The 17,468-nt window shown below is 46.1% G+C and overlaps 1 protein-coding gene across 1 annotated transcript; it reads right to left on the minus strand.

Annotated features, from left to right (window-relative positions):
* Positions 1-3,800: 3,800 nt before the first annotated feature.
* On the minus strand, positions 3,801-5,288 carry LOC125536560 (transcription factor WRKY45-2-like). The gene is made up of 2 exons (XM_048699799.1): positions 4,817-5,288; positions 3,801-4,719 (listed from the first exon to the last, which is right to left on the minus strand). Exons 1-2 carry the CDS (start codon positions 5,089-5,091, stop codon positions 4,065-4,067), a joined length of 930 nt encoding a protein of 309 aa, XP_048555756.1. The 5' UTR covers positions 5,092-5,288; the 3' UTR covers positions 3,801-4,064.
* Positions 5,289-17,468: the final 12,180 nt, after the last annotated feature.

Genomic DNA, 17,468 nt, shown 5'->3' on the forward strand with positions numbered 1-17,468 from the left:
CACTTGAGGAGGTAGGCACGAGGTCCCGATGGCACGTGAACTCAAGCTCCGCCGGAGACAATACACACGTACATACATACTGCTGTTGAATCGATTCTCTCCTGGACAAGCACACACGTACACACATGAAGTATGTGCCACCATGTACAAGCTAGACATGACTATTCTAATCGTGATTAGCTCTAAAATGGTGGACGTCGCCAGCTGCCGGCGGCAGCCCCAGCCGCAGGTGGCATGGGCGCGAACTCGGTATGTGGTGCAGGTGCGAGCTATTGTCGACTTGAGGACAAAGCGAACGCGGCCGGCGAGGGCTGCCGAGGCGACTAAGGCGACGACGTGCAGTTGCGTGTGCTTGCTTTTAGGAGCTGGTGCGCCGCTAGGAGCCGGGGGCCTTGCCAATTTGCCATCCGATTGATGCACCAATTTTTTTACGGAGGAGGACGGAGCTCGAGAAGCCATTCCCCCGGGGTTCAACGAGAGTACGAAAGCGAGGGGTCACGCATAGTGGGCGCAACAGTAGCACGATCACATCATGCGACACAAGGTACTTCTTGTACCATGCTGGGCTTGGCTCCCTCGTGGCCGGCTGCTTGTTGGTGCTACCATGAGGTCGACGAGTGGTTTGGGCGCGACGTGCAATGGCAGAAGGATCGGAGGAGGACAGGAACCGTGCCGACCTGGCACCTGCAATCTGCCCAGTCACCAAAACCGCTTGAAAAACCAGTCTAGTAGATGTGAGGGGGTGATTCACCTGGTTTGGGAAAGATCAGGGGGTTATTTACTCGGTTTTAAACTTCGGGGCGTAAATTGTCCGTTTCAAGAAACCTCAGGGGGTTATGTGGACTTTTTTCATTTTGCTACATCCATCATGGCGGAGCTGCGACCGGCGGCGAGATGAATTTTTGCTGCAACCGTTGACGGATTTTTGCTACTACCGACGTACACTTTTGGTACAACCGCCGACACAGAATGCTACAACTATACGGCCATGTTATGACCAGCGGGGGCGTTTTGCTGGAGCCGGTGAGGTCAATTTTGCTATAACCGGCGTCGAGAAAGGCTGCAACCGTGCTTCTAAAAAAGCTTCAAACGGAGAACGGCTAGCTAACAATGGCGAGCGGCGGCGACGGAGCTGCATGGTGGTGCTGTGATGGGCGCGTGGCGAGTATGACGGTGGGCTGTGACGATGCTAGAACTCTCCCCCGGCGGTCCTGCAACCAGGAGAAGGGAGACATGCCCGGCCCGACGGAACTAGGGACGTCTTTTTCTTTTTGACCGGCCCGGCGGAGCTGCATATGGTGAGCGTCCCCGACGAGCTGTGGTGGCGAGCGTCCCCGGAGACTTGCAACAGCGAGTGGCCTCGGCGAGCTCCGACACGGCAGCCAAGGGCGAGCACAAAGAGTCTGGACGGCGTAGATCCATTTATTCTGTTTGCGCGTGCGTGGAAGGAAGAAGATGACTTGGCAGCAATAATCTCGTCCGTTCACCTTTACAGATCCAACGCTCGGCAGCAGACCGGCATAAATTTGGACCGGTACGCCGGCGCAGAGTACCGGTCTTAAGAAAAATCACAAAAAACTAGAAAGTCTTCGACATGTGCGCAGCTGTGCACAACGTTAGGTTTCCTTGTGAGTTGCCCATGACGCTCAGCTTTGCGCCGAGTGCTCTTTGGGATCTGGCAAGAGCAGGGTACTACTTCCTCCGTCCCAAAATAACAGTCTTCGATTTAGTATACAGCTTTGGGTTTACTATATTGAGCCTCACATTACAGTTTAGGATAGTACGGTATGCTGACTTTGATGTTTGGCCGGCTATCACTAGCACTCGGCAACCCAGCGAGGATCGGCTCTCCGGTGCTCAATTTTCTACAGCATTGACTGGCACTCAGCCACAGAAGTGCCATGCCATGAGAGGGGATACTGCTTCCTTTTTTTTCTGTTTGAGGAGAGGGGATACAGCTTCCAGTGCGTGCGGAAGTGCAGAGATGGCACTCGGCGTCGGCAGGCTGAAGGAGAGCAGAACTGATTTGCGTACGCATTCTGGCCCACGCGCGTACGCGACATGCTCGATATAGCCTGGTCTAAAAGCTTGCTATGTCCTCCCATTTCTTTACCAGGCCGACGGTCCTCTTGTTCTGAATGGGCCACTAGTGAGAAAAGCAACCCATCTAAACCCACGACTGAAAAAAAAACCCTTGGAAACCCCGCGCGCATCCTCGTGTTTCTCCCGCCGCTTGCTCAGGCCCCGGCCGCATCGCGAATGGTCTCGAAGATGCAGTAGGACCGCAGGATCAGTAATTTTGCTCCAGATTCTCGAAAAAAGAGTAATTTTGCTCCATTTTCAGCCCCCTGAAAAAACGACTGCATTTTTCCTAGTCTCAACGACTGTAGCGAGGATTTCTCCAGCTCACCCTGCACGGTACCATTGTGTTTGTGGAAGCCTGACGCTGTGCAGCCGGAGGTATGCGGACTACACATGCCAAGAATTTCAGGCGCCCACTTGCAGATTGCATGTACTCCTTTCAGTTTTATCACTCCAGCAATATATGTTACCTTCGTTCTAAATTACTTGTTTTAGATTTATTTAAATATGGATGTATCTAACACTAAAACATGTCTAGCTACATTTGTATCCAAATAATCCATGTACCAATTCACATAGGCTGGAGTTGACCCCCCCTCCCCACCTAATGTTGTTGTATTTACTATACATTTGCAGGCATCCCCCTCATGCAATGCAAGCATTCACACGATGCATGGTTAAGTTCAACACTTCGATCACATAGTCGTATGCATGCCGTCGCCTCCCCTCATGGGTTGCACGGAGGGTGTTGATGTGAGCCTTACACATAAGCATCGATATATATGCTCCATTGTCTATCTCTCCATCACAATAGAATAATGGCCATGAATTTATTAGTGCTTCCTTCAGTGTCGTGAGGTAAGCATTATTACGTCAGGGCTGTATCAGGGCTTCAGTGGGCGCGGTTCGTTCCTAATCTCCAGGGACAAATGGTCATATTTAACACCCCTAAAATACAATCATGATCTGGCCACAGATACAGATGTGGATTATATATTCTCTGCAAAGAGGGTTTGACCAAAGCTGATATGAACGGCCTTCGGTTCGCTTGATCCCATCGGAGTTTGAATTTTTGGATGTTCTATGGACACTGCAGAGTTTCATTGCACAAAGATGAGATTTACCTATTTGGTTGCCTCAAATCGGAAGGGGTTTTGGTTAAAATTATAAAAATTTTGTTAGATCCGTTGCATCCAACGAGTTTTCCCTTCTCTTTCTCTCAAATCTTCCCAATCTCCCCTCCCTTTTATCTTTTGGCCGCCACCACCATCATTGTCGAGCTCCAATGAGCCTCTTCTTCTATTGCCTCCAATGTTCTCCTTTTGTCTCCCGCAGCTATCGTCACATGCTGATCCATCACCGCGGTAAATATTTATAGGAGCTTGTCATCATCTACTCTCTCCCGCTCATCGATCCGTCCATCAATGAGTGACCACTAGTTGTACTCTCGTCTTGTGGTCCTTGGCATTCATGCATGGTCTTCTCACCAATCATCTCTCTAAGCCAAGGTGTCGCGGGTTCTTCTCCGGTGGCATGTGGGCAACCCACCCCTGAACCCTAACCACTATGGAGCGGGACCCACCTTCGTCACCACCTCTATGACAAGCCAATGACGGTGCCTTCTCCTTGACTTTGCCGCCATTGAAATGGAAGGAAGAGACGAAGAGGAGCATGGTGACAACATAATTTCTAAAGCTCTAGAAGTAAAGGCGAATACATTAACCAAAAATATATTTTCTTCATTCCAAATTATTTGTTGCAGAAATTGATAAAAATGGATGCATCTAGAACTTAAAATACGTCTAGATACCTCCATTTTCGGGACAAGTAATTCTAGACGGAGGGAGTATATGTTACACACTTGCTTTCATGCGTGCGCTCATCGCTAGTGCAAAGAACGCCATAGCAGAAGAAATCCATATCCCTCACAAAATTAAGTTGACCATCTAGCTATAACCATCACACGGAGGAAATTCACCATGCTATTGGTACAAACCAAAGTCATCGAAATCGATGAATCTACTAACGAAATCGAATGAGCTCTCGACGAATTGATCCCACTCCCAGCAGCTGGATAAAGGATCCCATGCTGGGGAAGCACAGGAAACGTCGGGTGACGAGCTCAGCTCTGCCGCCGCCGGGCTCGCTGGCTGCGAGCCTAACGAAGTTGTCTCAACTTTGGTCACCTTCAGTCGCAGTTCATCTGCTTCTCCTCCCTCCGGCAAGCATACGGCGTGCGACGAGCGTGGGATCTCGCTCCGGCCATCACCGTCATCAGAGTTTTGCCAAGGCGAGCCGCTGGTGCTGCTCTCTGTGGCCGACCCGATCCCGAAGTTGATGACGAACGGCTGCATCTTGACGTCCTTTTCCTCTGCGGCGGCGACGGCTTCGTCGCCGTGGCAGCAGGTGTGGTCGCCGAAGTAGGTGATGACGTAGAGGGAGAGGTCGTCGTCCGGCTGCTGGACCTGCCTCGTCGCCGGGCAGCCGATGTCGTGCTTGTAGGAGCACCTGAAGTAGAGCCTCGGGTGCTTGCTGTGCGTGATCTCCTTCTGCCCGTACTTCCTCCATATGTGCCCGTCCTCCGCCGTCGATCGCTTCTCGACCCTCATCGCCGTCGATCCGCTGCTCGCGCGCATCCTGGAAAAACGTAACGAAGCGATCTTGTTAAGTCGTTTGCTCGCCTGAACTGAAATAGTAACGCCGGAGCAAGCAGACACTACTACAGCTAGCTTACCTTCTTTTCGGCCTCGTCTGAGAGGCTGCGCCGTCGGGCTCCGACGACCTGCGCTTCCTGCTGGCGAGCGCGACCGCATGGACGCCGTCGCGACCGTGGAGCGCGGCGAGGGCGCGGTCGCAACAGAGAAGGATCTCCGCGGCGAGCTCCCGGATCCCGCCGTGCTCCTGCGGCGAGCCCCCCTGGAGCAGGGCCTCGAGGACGGCGGCGGACTCCCGGCCCCGCACCACCAGCTCGGACACCACCGAAGCAGCTGGAGTGACGAGTGCCGCCATGTCCTCTAGAATCTAGACTACCGCCTCTCCCTTTACAGCTTAATTTCTTGCTTTTGTCTCTGCGCGCGCCTCTGGATTTGCTGCCTCGATGTAAGGAAGCCTCGATCTAGCTAATTGCTTTGCTCGAGGTGGAAAGGTGGCCATTTATACGCGCGGCTGAGCTCTCGGTTGGATCGCTCGAGCTCGAAGTGAGAGCAATTGACCGCACGTGCCACGCGCGATCGCTTCGATCATGCGCCGCGTTGCATGGCGCGTCGCTGAGCTAAACTAATGAGAGTCTTTGCAGGGGACCAAGACGAGAGTTCACACTCACCCAGCACATCGATACAAATTGCACGGGAATTTAGGTGCTTACCGTGACTAGATTTAGTACATGTTTTACAAGGAAATTAAGAAAGCACGGGTGCAAATCTTGACTGGTCAATTGAGAACTTCACAAAAGACAAGACGAGCTACGTGCATATCCACGCACCCATCAGCATCAGGTGGTACGTTTCTTTCGGAATACCTCATTCTGGCCATTTCATGCAACTGAAGGAGCCATAGTTTAAGCTAATTTTGTTGTCTAAAACTTCTGGTTAGCCAACCACCGTCCGGAACAGAAGTTGACCTAGCCCCCCATTAAGCTGTGACACAGTTGGCAGCTCGGCATTGGCAAGAGCTGGTGCAAATTCTCCTTTACTCAGTCCAAAGTAAACTTGAGTATTACTATTTTATTATTATTAAATTTAACACTTGTGGTTTGTATTTTGGTGTGACGTAACAACTTTATTTTATGGAAAAAAAAATCTAGCTCTAGATCTCCCAAAAATGTGGTTAATATTTTTTTGAATATGGAAAAAGGGGGCTCCACTGACCTCCCTCTGTATCGAAGGATCAACTTTGAGTTTTTCCTGACGATGAACGATGACAACTTGACAGCCTAGCTAGCACGTCAAGACACACCTCAAAGGAGTATCTAATGTGCGCGACGCCGTTGTCTAAAAACGTGTCCGTTACTTCATTTGCGGTGATTTTAAAAGCATCGAATTTGATCTCAATGCAGGCTTGGATGGACCATCAACAACTTGCAGTTGTGAATTCAGCTGGTGCCATAGCTGGCTGGCTAGTGTGTGTGCTGTGTGCACATGACTTATGACTAGATGTTGGTAAGACTACACGGAAAGCACCGTTCGGGCATCATTTTATTTATTTATTATGGAAGCCATTAATTATGTCATGTCACGACACAATGCTCAAAACAACGTTTATGACATCAACATTACCTAAGGATAAGCACGTACTTTAGCTAATCATTGTCCATGCCGACTAGTATGTTTTTTCTATTTTCTATTTTTTACGGGGAGTTTATTTATATTGTTGCTCTTTGCAAGATGCTCTTCGTGCTAACAGATCCAAGTTAGCTTGCAAATGAATTGTTCTATTGCATTTTTTTCAAATAAAGTTAATTGCAACCACTTGTGTCTATCAAGTTCTTTGCAAACACTTCTTCGATGCCGCGTGCTCCATATGCATTTGGAGGCTGAGCAGGCGACACACAAACTCAAAGTCGTCCTATCTCAACCTCCATTTTTTAATTTAAACGTTTAGCACATCAAGCAAACATGTACGTAGTTCTTTAAAAGTTGCATGAACAAACACAAATCACATGTTCCAACCATTTGCCCCGTCCCCTTCTCCTCTTATGTTCTCGTTGTCCCCTCGTCCTCTGGCGTGTGCATTGTCCCCTCCTTCAAGGTTGCTGAAATGTATGATCACCATTCACACCTTCTCCCAAAATTCGTGCGCCACCAGATCCATTTGGCTCATATCCAACATGATGAGTTGATTCAGCTCGAAAATTTGTTCACTTGTCGTCGGATCCTCCGGAACTTAAGTTGAACTTACGCGCCTCCTTGTCCATATGAATTTCAAGCATATGCGCCTCGATCTGTTCCTGACACCGCCTTCTCTGTTGCATAGCATATCATCTTGCCTTCTTCTCTTGGTTCTTCCATTTCTCTGTCTCTAGGTTCTCTTACTTCCTCTTTTCAGCTAAGTCATTTCTTGTTTGCATCACTCGTCGATATTTTTCTTCATAACCGCCGCCTGTTCTTCTTCCTTGAGCTTCTCCTTTCCTCTCTTCCTCCCATCGGGCCGACTATTCTAGACGCATGAGTGGGACTTCTAGACACCTTTACGATTCCTCTCTAGGACCATCGTCATCACTATCATCGTCCATATCGGGAGACGAATTGTTGCACTTCCCAGTTTGTAGACTACCGTCTTCATTTCCCGACTTCCACTTCTTATGTCCTTCCAAAAAATTCCAACAATGTTGGAGGCCAAACGATTTCCCTTAAAACTTGGCCATTAGTTTGGACCTTTCTTGGGATATGTTATACTAGAACAAACAAATGCTCAAATTAATGAGAATTCTCAAAATAATGATGCAATCACTAGGAGGAGTGTGCTTCACTTGCTCCAAGCAACCCGACCAACGGTTACAAATCTCTTGAGTCTTACCCTTGGTTCATGAGATATTTGAGGGGAAGATCCATCCTCGATGCGCTTCCAATAATTTGCGCTCGATAAATCTTTCCTGGTGACCGCGTTGAGAGAGATATCTAATGTGCGCGACACAGTTGTCTAAAAACGTGTCCATTACATCATTTGGAGTGATTTTAAAAGCACCAAATTTTATCTCAATATAATGCAACCTTCGATGGACCACCAACAACTTGCAGTTGTGAATTCAGCTGGTGCCATAGCTGGCTAGCTAGCGTGTGCTGTGTGCACATGACCTATGATTAGATGTTGGTAAGACTACATGGAAAGCACCCGTTCGGGCATCATTTTATTTATTTTGTGTGGAAGCCATTAATTATGTCATGTCGTGACACAATGCTCAAAATACCGTTTATGACATCAACTTTATCTCAGGATAAGCACGCAGATTAGCTTATCATTGTCCATGCTGACTCGTATGGCTGTTCTAGTTTATTTATATTGTTGCTACTTGCAAGATAGTCTTAATTTCCTGTTAACAGATCCAAGTTAGCTTGCAAATGAATTGTCCTAATGCATTTTTTTCAAATTAAGTTAATTGCAACCACTTTTGTTTATCCATTTATTTGCAAACACTTCTTCTATGGAGTTATAATATGACCTATTAGACCAACTCTAGCAGAGTTGTCATATCTGCAATCACCATAATGCATATGCCGCACGCTCCATATGCATTTGGAGACTGAGCAAGCGAGCACAAACTCAGAGTTGTCCTATCTCAATCTCCATTTTTTTGGTTTTCTCAGTCAAACACTTCGACTCCCTTCAAATTTAAACATTTAGCACATCAAGCAAACATGTACATAGTTCTTTAAAAGTTGCATGAACAATCACATTAAACCAACAACATGTACAAATCACATGTTCCAAGCGTTTGCATCGCGTCCTTCTCCTCATATGTTCTTGTTGTCCCCTCCTCCTCTGGCTTGTGCATTATCCCCTCCTTGAAGGTTCCTGATGAAGGAAATATGCACTAGAGGCAATAATAAAGTTATTATTTATGTCCTTATATTATGATAAATGTTTATATTATTCATGCTAGAATTGTATTAACCGGAAACATAATACATGTGTGAATACATAAACAAACAGATTGTCACTAGTATGCCTCTACTTGACTAGCCCGTTGATCAAAGATGGTTATGTTTCCTGACCATAGACATGAGTTGTCATTTGATTAACGAGGTCACATCATTAGGAGAATGATGTGATTGACATGACCCATTCCGTTAGCTTAGCACCCGATCGTTTAATATGTTGCTATTGCTTTCTTCATGACTTATACATGTTCCTATGACTATGAGATTATGCAACTCCCGTTTACCGGAGGAACACTTTGTGTGCTACCAAACGTCACAACGTAACTGGGTGATTATAAAGGTGCTCTACAGGTGTCTCCAAAGGTACTTGTTGGGCTGGCGTATTTCGAGATTAGGATTTGTCACTCCGATTGTCGGAGAGGTATCTCTGGGCCCTCTCGGTAATGCACATCACTTAAGCCTTACAAGCATTGCAACTAATGAGTTAGTTGCGGGATAATGTATTACGGAACGAGTAAAGAGACTTGCCGATAACGAGATTGAACTAGGTATTGAGATACCAACGATCGAATCTCGGGCAAGTAACATATCGATGACAAAGGGAACAACATATGTTGTTGTGCGGTTTGACCGATAAAGATCTTCGTAGAATATGTGGGATCCAATATGAGCATCCAGGTTCCACTATTGGTTATTGACCGGAGATGTGTCTCGGTCATGTCTACATAGTTCTCGAACCCGTAGGGTCCGCACACTTAACGTTACGATGACAGTTATATTATGAGTTTATATGTTTTGATGTACCGAAGATTGTTCGGAGTCCCGGATGTGATCAAGGACATGACGAGGAGTCTCAAAATGGTCGAGACATGAAGATTGATATATTGGAAGCCTATGTTTGGATGTCGGAAGTGTTCCGGGTGAAATCGGGATTTTACCGGAGTACCGGGAGGTTACCGGAACCCCCCGGGGGCTTAATGGGCCTACATGGGCCTTAGTGGAAATAGTGTTGGGGAACGTAGTAATTTCAAAAAAATTCCTACGCACACGCAAGATCATGGTGATGCATAGCAACGAGAGGGGAGAGTGTGATCTACGTACCCTTGTAGACCGACAGCGGAAGCGTTATGACAACGCGGTTGATGTAGTCGTACGTCTTCACGGCCCGACCGATCAAGCACTGAAACTACGACACCTCCGAGTTTTAGCACACGTTCAGCTCGATGACGATCCCCGGACTCCGATCCAGCAAAGTGTCGGGGAAGAGTTCCGTCAGCACGACGGCGTGGTGACGATCTTGATGTTCTACCGTCGCAGGGCTTCGCCTAAGCACCGCTACAATATTATCGAGGATTATGGTGGAAGGGGGCACCGCACACGGCTAAGAAAACGATCACGTGGATCAACTTGTGTGTCTAGGGGTGCCCCTACCCCCGTATATAAAGGAGCAAGGGGAGGAGGCCGGCCGGCCCTATAGGCGCGCCAAGGAGGAGTCCTCCTCCTAGTAGGAGTAGGACTCCTACTAGGAGGGGGAAGGAAGTGGGGAGGGAGAAGGAAAGGGGGGCGCCGCTCCCCCTCTCCTAGTCCAATTCGGACCAGGGGGGAGGAGGCGCGCGGCCCACCCTGGCTGCCCTTCTCTTTCTCCACTAAGGCCCACATGGCCCATTACTTCTCCCGGGGGGGTTCCGGTAACCCTCCGGTACTCCGGTTTTCTCCGAAATCACCCGGAACACTTTCGGTGTCCGAATATAGTGGTCCAATATATCAATATTTATGTCTCGACCATTTCGATACTTCTCGTTATGTCCGTGATCACATCCGAGACTCCGAACTAACTTCGGTACATCAAAACTCATAAACTCATAATATAACTATCATCAAAACTTTAAGCGTGCGGACCCTACGGGTTCGAGAACAATGTAGACATGACCGAGACATGTCTCCGGTCAATAACCAATAGCGGAACCTGGATGCTCATATTGGCTCCCACATATTCTACGAAGATCTTTATCGGTCAGACCGCATAACAACATACGTTGTTCCCTTTGTCATCGGTATGTTACTTGCCCGAGATTCGATCGTCGGTATCTCAATACCTAGTTCAATCTCGTTACCGGCAAGTCTCTTTACTCGTTTCATAATACATCATCTCGCAACTAACTCATTAGTTGCAATGCTTGCAAGGCTTATGTGATGTGCATTACCGAGAGGGCCCAGAGATACCTCTCCGACAATCGGAGTGACAAATCCCAATCTCGAAATACGCCAACCCAACATTTACCTTTGGAGACACCTGTAGAGCTCCTTTATAATCACCCAGTTACGTTGTGACGTTTGGTAGCACACAAAGTGTTCCTCCGGCAAACGGGATTTGCATAATCTCATAGTCATAGGAACATGTATAAGTCATGAAGAAAGCAATAGCAACATACTAAACGATCAGGTGCTAAGCTAATGGAATGGGTCATGTCAATCACATCATTCTCCTAATAATGTGATCCCGTTAATCAAATGACAACACATGTCTATGGTTAGGAAACATAACCATCTTTGATTAACGAGCTAGTCAAGTAGAGGCATACTAGTGAAGTTTAGTTTGTCTATGTATTCACACAAGTATTATGTTTCCGGATAATACAATTCTAGCATGAATAATAAACATTTATCATGATATAAGGAAATAAAATAATAACATTATTATTGCCTCTAGGGCATATTTCCTTCAGTCTCCCACTTGCACTAGAGTCAATAATCTAGATTACATAGTAATGATTCTAACACCCATGGAGCTTTGGTGCTGATCATGTTTTGCTCGTGGAAGAGGCTTAGTCAACGGGTCTGCAACATTCAGATCCATATGTATCTTGCAAATCTCTATGTCTCCCACCTGGACTAGATCCCGGATGGAATTGAAGCGTCTCTTGATGTGCTTGGTTCTCTTGTGAAATCTGGATTCCTTTGCCAAGGCAATTGCACCAGTATTGTCACAAAAGATTTTCATTGGACCCGATGCACTAGGTATGACACCTAGATCGGATATGAACTCCTTCATCGAGACTCCTTCGTTTGCTACTTCCGAAGCAGCTATGTACTCCGCTTCACATGTAGATCCCGCCACAACGCTTTGTTTAGAACTGCACCAACTGACAGCTCCACCGTTTAATGTAAACACGTATCCGGTTTGCGATTTAGAATCGTCCGGATCAATGTCAAAGCTTGCATCAACGTAACCATTTACGATGAGCTCTTTGTCACCTCCATATATGAGACACATATTCTTAGTCCTTTTTAGGTATTTCAGGATATTCTTAACCGCTGTCCAGTGATCCACTCCTGGATTACTTTGGTACCTCCCTGCTAGACTTATAGCAAGACACACATCAGGTCTGGTACACAGCATTGCATACATGATAGATCCTATGGCTAAAGCATAGGGAACATCTTTCATTTTCTCTCTATCTTCTGCATTGGTCGGGCATTGAGTCTTACTCAATTTCACACCTTGTAACACAGGCAAGAATCCTTTCTTTGCTTGATCCATTTTGAACTTCTTCAAAATTTTGTCAAGGTATGTGCTTTGTGAAAGTCCAATTAAGCGTTTTGATCTATCTCTATAGATCTTAATGCCCAATATGTAAGCAGCTTCACCGAGGTATTTCATTGAAAAACTCTTATTCAAGTATCCCTTTATGCTATACAGAAATTCTATATCATTTCCGATTAGTAATATGTCATCTACATATAATATCAGAAATGCTACAGAGCTCCCACTCACTTTCTTGTAAATACAGGCTTCTCCAAAAGTCTGTAGAAAACCAAATGCTTTGATCACACTATCAAAGCGTTTATTCCAACTCCGAGAGGCTTGCACCAGTCCATAAATGGATCGCTGGAGCTTCCACACTTTGTTAGCTCCCTTTGGATCAACAAAACCTTCTGGCTGCATCATATACAACTCTTCTTCCAGAAATCCATTCAGGAATGCAGTTTTGACATCCATCTGCCAAATTTCATAATCATAAAATGCGGCAATTGCTAACATGATTCGGACAGACTTAAGCATCGCTACGGGTGAGAAGGTCTCATCGTAGTCAATTCCTTGAACTTGTCAAAAACCTTTTGCGACAAGTCGAGCTTTGTAGACAGTAACATTACCGTCAGCATCAGTCTTCTTCTTGAAGATCCATTTATTCTCAATTGCTTGTCGATCATTGGGCAAGTCAACCAAAGTCCACACTTTGTTCTCATACATGGACCCCATCTCAGATTTCATGGCTTCAAGCCATTTTGCGGAATCTGGGCTCACCATCGCTTCTCCATAGTTCGTAGGTTCATCATGATCTAGTAGCATGACTTCTAGAACAGGATTACCATACCACTCTGGTGCGGATCTTACTCTGGTTGATCTACGAGGTTTAGTAGTATCTTGTTCTGAAGTTTCATGATCATCATCATTAGCTTCCTCACTAATTGGTGTAGGTGTCACAGAAACTGGTTTCTGTGATGTACTACTTTCCAATAAGGGAGCAGGTACAGTTACCTCGTCAAGTTCTACTTTCCTCCCACTCACTTCTTTCGAGAGAAACTCCTTCTCTTAGAAAGTTTCCGAATTTAGCAACAAAAGTCTTGCCTTCGGATCTGTGATAGAAGGTGTATCCAATAGTTTCCTTTGGATATCCGATGAAGACACATTTCTCCGATTTGGGTTCGAGCTTATCAGGGGTTGAAGCTTTTTCACATAAGCATCGCAGCCCCAAACTTTAAGAAACGACAACTTTGGTTTCTTGCCAAACCACAGTTCATAAGGCGTCGTCTCAACGGATTTCGATGGTGCCCTATTTAACGTGAATGCGGCCGTGTCTAAAGCATATCCCCAAAATGATAGCGGTAAATCTGTAAGAGACATCATAGATCGCACCATATCTAGTAAAGTATGATTACGACATTCGGACACACCATTACGCTGTGGTGTTCCGGGTGGCGTGAGTTGCGAAACTATTCCGCATTGTTTCAAATGTAGACCAAACTCGTAACTCAAATATTCTCCTCCACGATCAGATCGTAGAAACTTTATTTTCTTGTTACGATGATTTTCAACTTCACTCTGAAATTCTTTGAACTTTTCAAATGTTTCAGACTTATGCTTCATTAAGTAGATATACCCATATCTGCTTAAATCATCTGTGAAGGTGAGAAAATAACGATATCCGCCACGAGCCTCAACATTCATCGGACCACATACATCTGTATGTATGATTTCCAACAAATCTGTTGCTCTCTCCATAGTTCCGGAGAACGGCGTTTTAGTCATCTTGCCCATGAGGCACGGTTCGCAAGTACCAAGTGATTCATAATCAAGTGGTTCCAAAAGTCCATCAGTATGGAGTTTCTTCATGCGCTTTACACCGATATGACCTAAACGGCAGTGCCACAAATAAGTTACACTATCATTATCAACTCTGCATCTTTTGGCTTCAACATTATGAATATGTGTATCACTACTATCGAGATTCATCAAAAATAGAGCACTCTTCAAGGGTGCATGACCATAAAAGATATTACTCATATAAATAGAACAACCATTATTCTCTGATTTAAATGAATAACCGTCTTGCATCAAACAAGATCCAGATATAATGTTCATGCTCAACGCAAGCACCAAATAAAAATTATTTAGGTCTAATACTAATCCCGAAGGTAGATGTAGAGGTAGCGTGGCGACCGCGATCACATCGACTTTGGAACCATTTCCCACGCGCATCGTCACCTCGTCCTTTGCCAGTGTTCGCTTAATCCGTAGTCCCTGTTTCGAGTTGAAAATATTAGCAACAGAACCAGTATCAAATACCCAGGTGCTACTGCGAGCTCTAGTAAGGTACACATCAATAACATGTATATCACATATACCTTTGTTCACCTTGCCATCCTTCTTATCCGCCAAATACTTGGGGTAGTTCCGCTTCCAGTGACCAGTCTGCTTGCAGTAGAAGCATTCAGTTTCAGGCTTAGGTCCAGACTTGGGTTTCTTCTCCTGAGCAGCAACTTGCTTGTTGTTCTTCTTAAAGTTCCCCTTCTTCCCTTTACCCTTTTTCTTGAAACTAGTGGTCTTATTGACCATCAACACTTGATGCTACTTCTTGATTTCTACCTCCGCTGCCTTTAGCATTGCGAAGAGCTCGGGAATTGATTTATTCATCCCTTGCATATTATAGTTCATCACGAAGCTCTTGTAGCTTGGTGGCAGTGATTGTAGAACTCTGTCAATGACACTATCAACCGGAAGATTAACTCCCAGCTAAGTTAAGTGATTATGGTACCCAGACATTCTGAGTTTATGTTCACTGACAGAACTATTCTCCTCCATCTTGCAGCTGTAGAACTTATTGGAGACTTCATATCTCTCAATCCGGGCATTTTCTTGAAATATTAACTTCAACTCCTGGAACATCTCATATGCTCCATGATGTTCAAAACATCGTTGAAATCCCGGTTCTAAGCCGTAAACCATGGCACACTGAACTATCGAGTAGTCATCACCTTTGCTCTGCCAGGCGTTCTTAACGTCTACAGTTGCATCAGCAGCAGGCCTCGCACTCAGCGGTGCTTCCAGGACGTAATTCTTCTGAGCAGCAATGAGGATAATCCTCAAGTTACGGACCCAGTCCGTGTAATTGCTACCATCATCTTTCAACTTTTCTTTCTCATGGAACGCATTAAAATTCAACGGAACAACAGCACGGGCCATCTATCTACAATCAAACATAGACAAGCAAGATACTATCAGGTACTAAGTTCATGATAAATTTAAGTTCAATTAATCATATTACTTAAGAACTCCCACTTAGAAAGACATCCCTCTAATCTTTTAAGTGATCACGTGATCCAAATCAACTAAACCATAACCGATCATCACGTGAAATGGAGTAGTTTTCAATGGTGAACATCACTATGTTGATCATATCTACTATATGATTCACGCTCGACCTTTCGGTCTCAGTGTTCCGAGGCCATATCTACATATGCTAGGCTCGTCAAGTTTAACCTGGGTATTCTGCGTGTGCAAAACTGGCTTGCACCCGTTGTAGATGGACGTAGAGCTTATCACACCCGATCATCACGTGGTGTCCGGGCACGACGAAATTTGGCAACGGTGCATACTCAGGGAGAACACTTTTATCTTGAAATTTAGTGAGAGATCATCTTATAATGCTACCGTTAATCAAAGCAAGATAAGATGCATAAAAGATAAACATCACATGCAATCAATATAAGTGATATGATATGGCCATCATCATCTTGTGCTTGTGATCTCCATCCTTGAAGCACCGTCGTGATCACCATCGTCACCGGCGCGACACCTTGATCTCCATTGTAGCATCGTTGTCGTCTCGCCAATCTTATGCTTCTACGACTATCGCTACCACTTAGTGATAAAGTAAAGCATTACAGGGCGATTGCGTTGCATACAATAAATCGACAACCATATGGCTCCTGCCAGTTGCCGATAACTCGGTTACAAAACATGATCATCTCATACAATAAAATTTAGCATCATGTCTTGACCATATCACATCACAACATGCCCTGCAAAAACAAGTTAGACGTCCTCTACTTTGTTGTTGCAAGTTTTACGTGGCTGCTACGGGCTTAAGCAAGAACCAATCTTACCTACGCATCAAAACCACAACGATAGTTTGTAAAGTTGGTGCTGTTTTAACCTTCGCAAGGACCGGGCGTAGCCACACTCGGTTCAACTAAAGTTGGAGAAACTGTCACCCGCAAGCCACCTATGTGCAAAGCACGTCGGGAGACCCGGTCTCGCGTAAGCGTACGCGTAATGTCGGTCCGGGCCGCTTCGTCCAACAATACCACCGAACCAAAGTATGACATGCTGGTAAGCTGTATGACTTATATCACCCACAACTCACTTGTGTTCTACTCGTGCATATAACATCAACATATAAAACCTAGGCTCGGATGCCACTGTTGGGTTTCGTAGTAATTTCAAAAAATTTCCTACGCACACGCAAGATCATGGTGATGCATAGCAATGAGAGGGGAGAGTATGATCTACGTACCCTTGTAGATCGACAACGGAAGCGTTAACTTGGTTGATGTAGTCGTACGTCTTCACGGCCCGACCGATCAAGCACCGAAACAACGGCACCTCCGAGTTCTAGCACACGTTCAGCTCGATGACGATCCCCGGACTCCGATCCAGCAAAGTGTCGGGGAAGAGTTCCGTCAGCACGACGGCGTGGTGACGATCTTGATGTACTACCGTCGCAGGGCTTCGCCTAAGCACCGCTACAATATTATCGAGGACTATGGTGGAAGGGGGCACCGTACACGGCAAGAATATGATCACGTGGATCAACTTGTCTCTCTAGGGGGTGCCCCTGCCTCCGTATATAAAGGTTCAAGGGAGGGGGGCCGGGCAGCCAGGAGAGGCGCGCCAGGAGGAGTCCTAGTCCCTCTTCGTGGAGGGGGGAAAGAGGAGAGAGAGGAGGAAGGGGGGGGCGACCCCCTCTCCTTGTCCAATTCGGACCAAGGGGGCAGGGGCGCGCGGCCCATCTCTGGCCACCTCTCCTCCCTTCCACTAAAGCCCACTAAGGCCCATATACCTCCCGGGGGGTTCCGGTAACCTCCCGGTACTCCGGTAAAATCCCGATTTCACCCGGAACACTTCCGATATCCAAACATAGGCTTCCAATATATCAATCTTTATGTCTCGACCATTTTGAGACTCCTCGTCATGTCCGTGATCACATCCGGGACTCCGAACAACCT

The sequence above is a fragment of the Triticum urartu genome, chromosome 1, assembly GCF_003073215.2.
Source record: "Triticum urartu cultivar G1812 chromosome 1, Tu2.1, whole genome shotgun sequence".
Classification (NCBI taxonomy): domain Eukaryota; kingdom Viridiplantae; phylum Streptophyta; class Magnoliopsida; order Poales; family Poaceae; genus Triticum; species Triticum urartu.

Excerpts from the sequence above, each read along its gene's own strand:
- LOC125536560 (XM_048699799.1), bottom strand. The coding sequence starts at position 5,091 with ATGGCGGCACTCGTCACTCCAGCTGCTTCGGTGGTGTCCGAGCTGGTG. Across the intron at positions 4,720-4,816 it reads CAGACGAGGCCGAAAAGAAG|GATGCGCGCGAGCAGCGGAT; the intron begins GTAAGCTAGCTG and ends ACGTTTTTCCAG.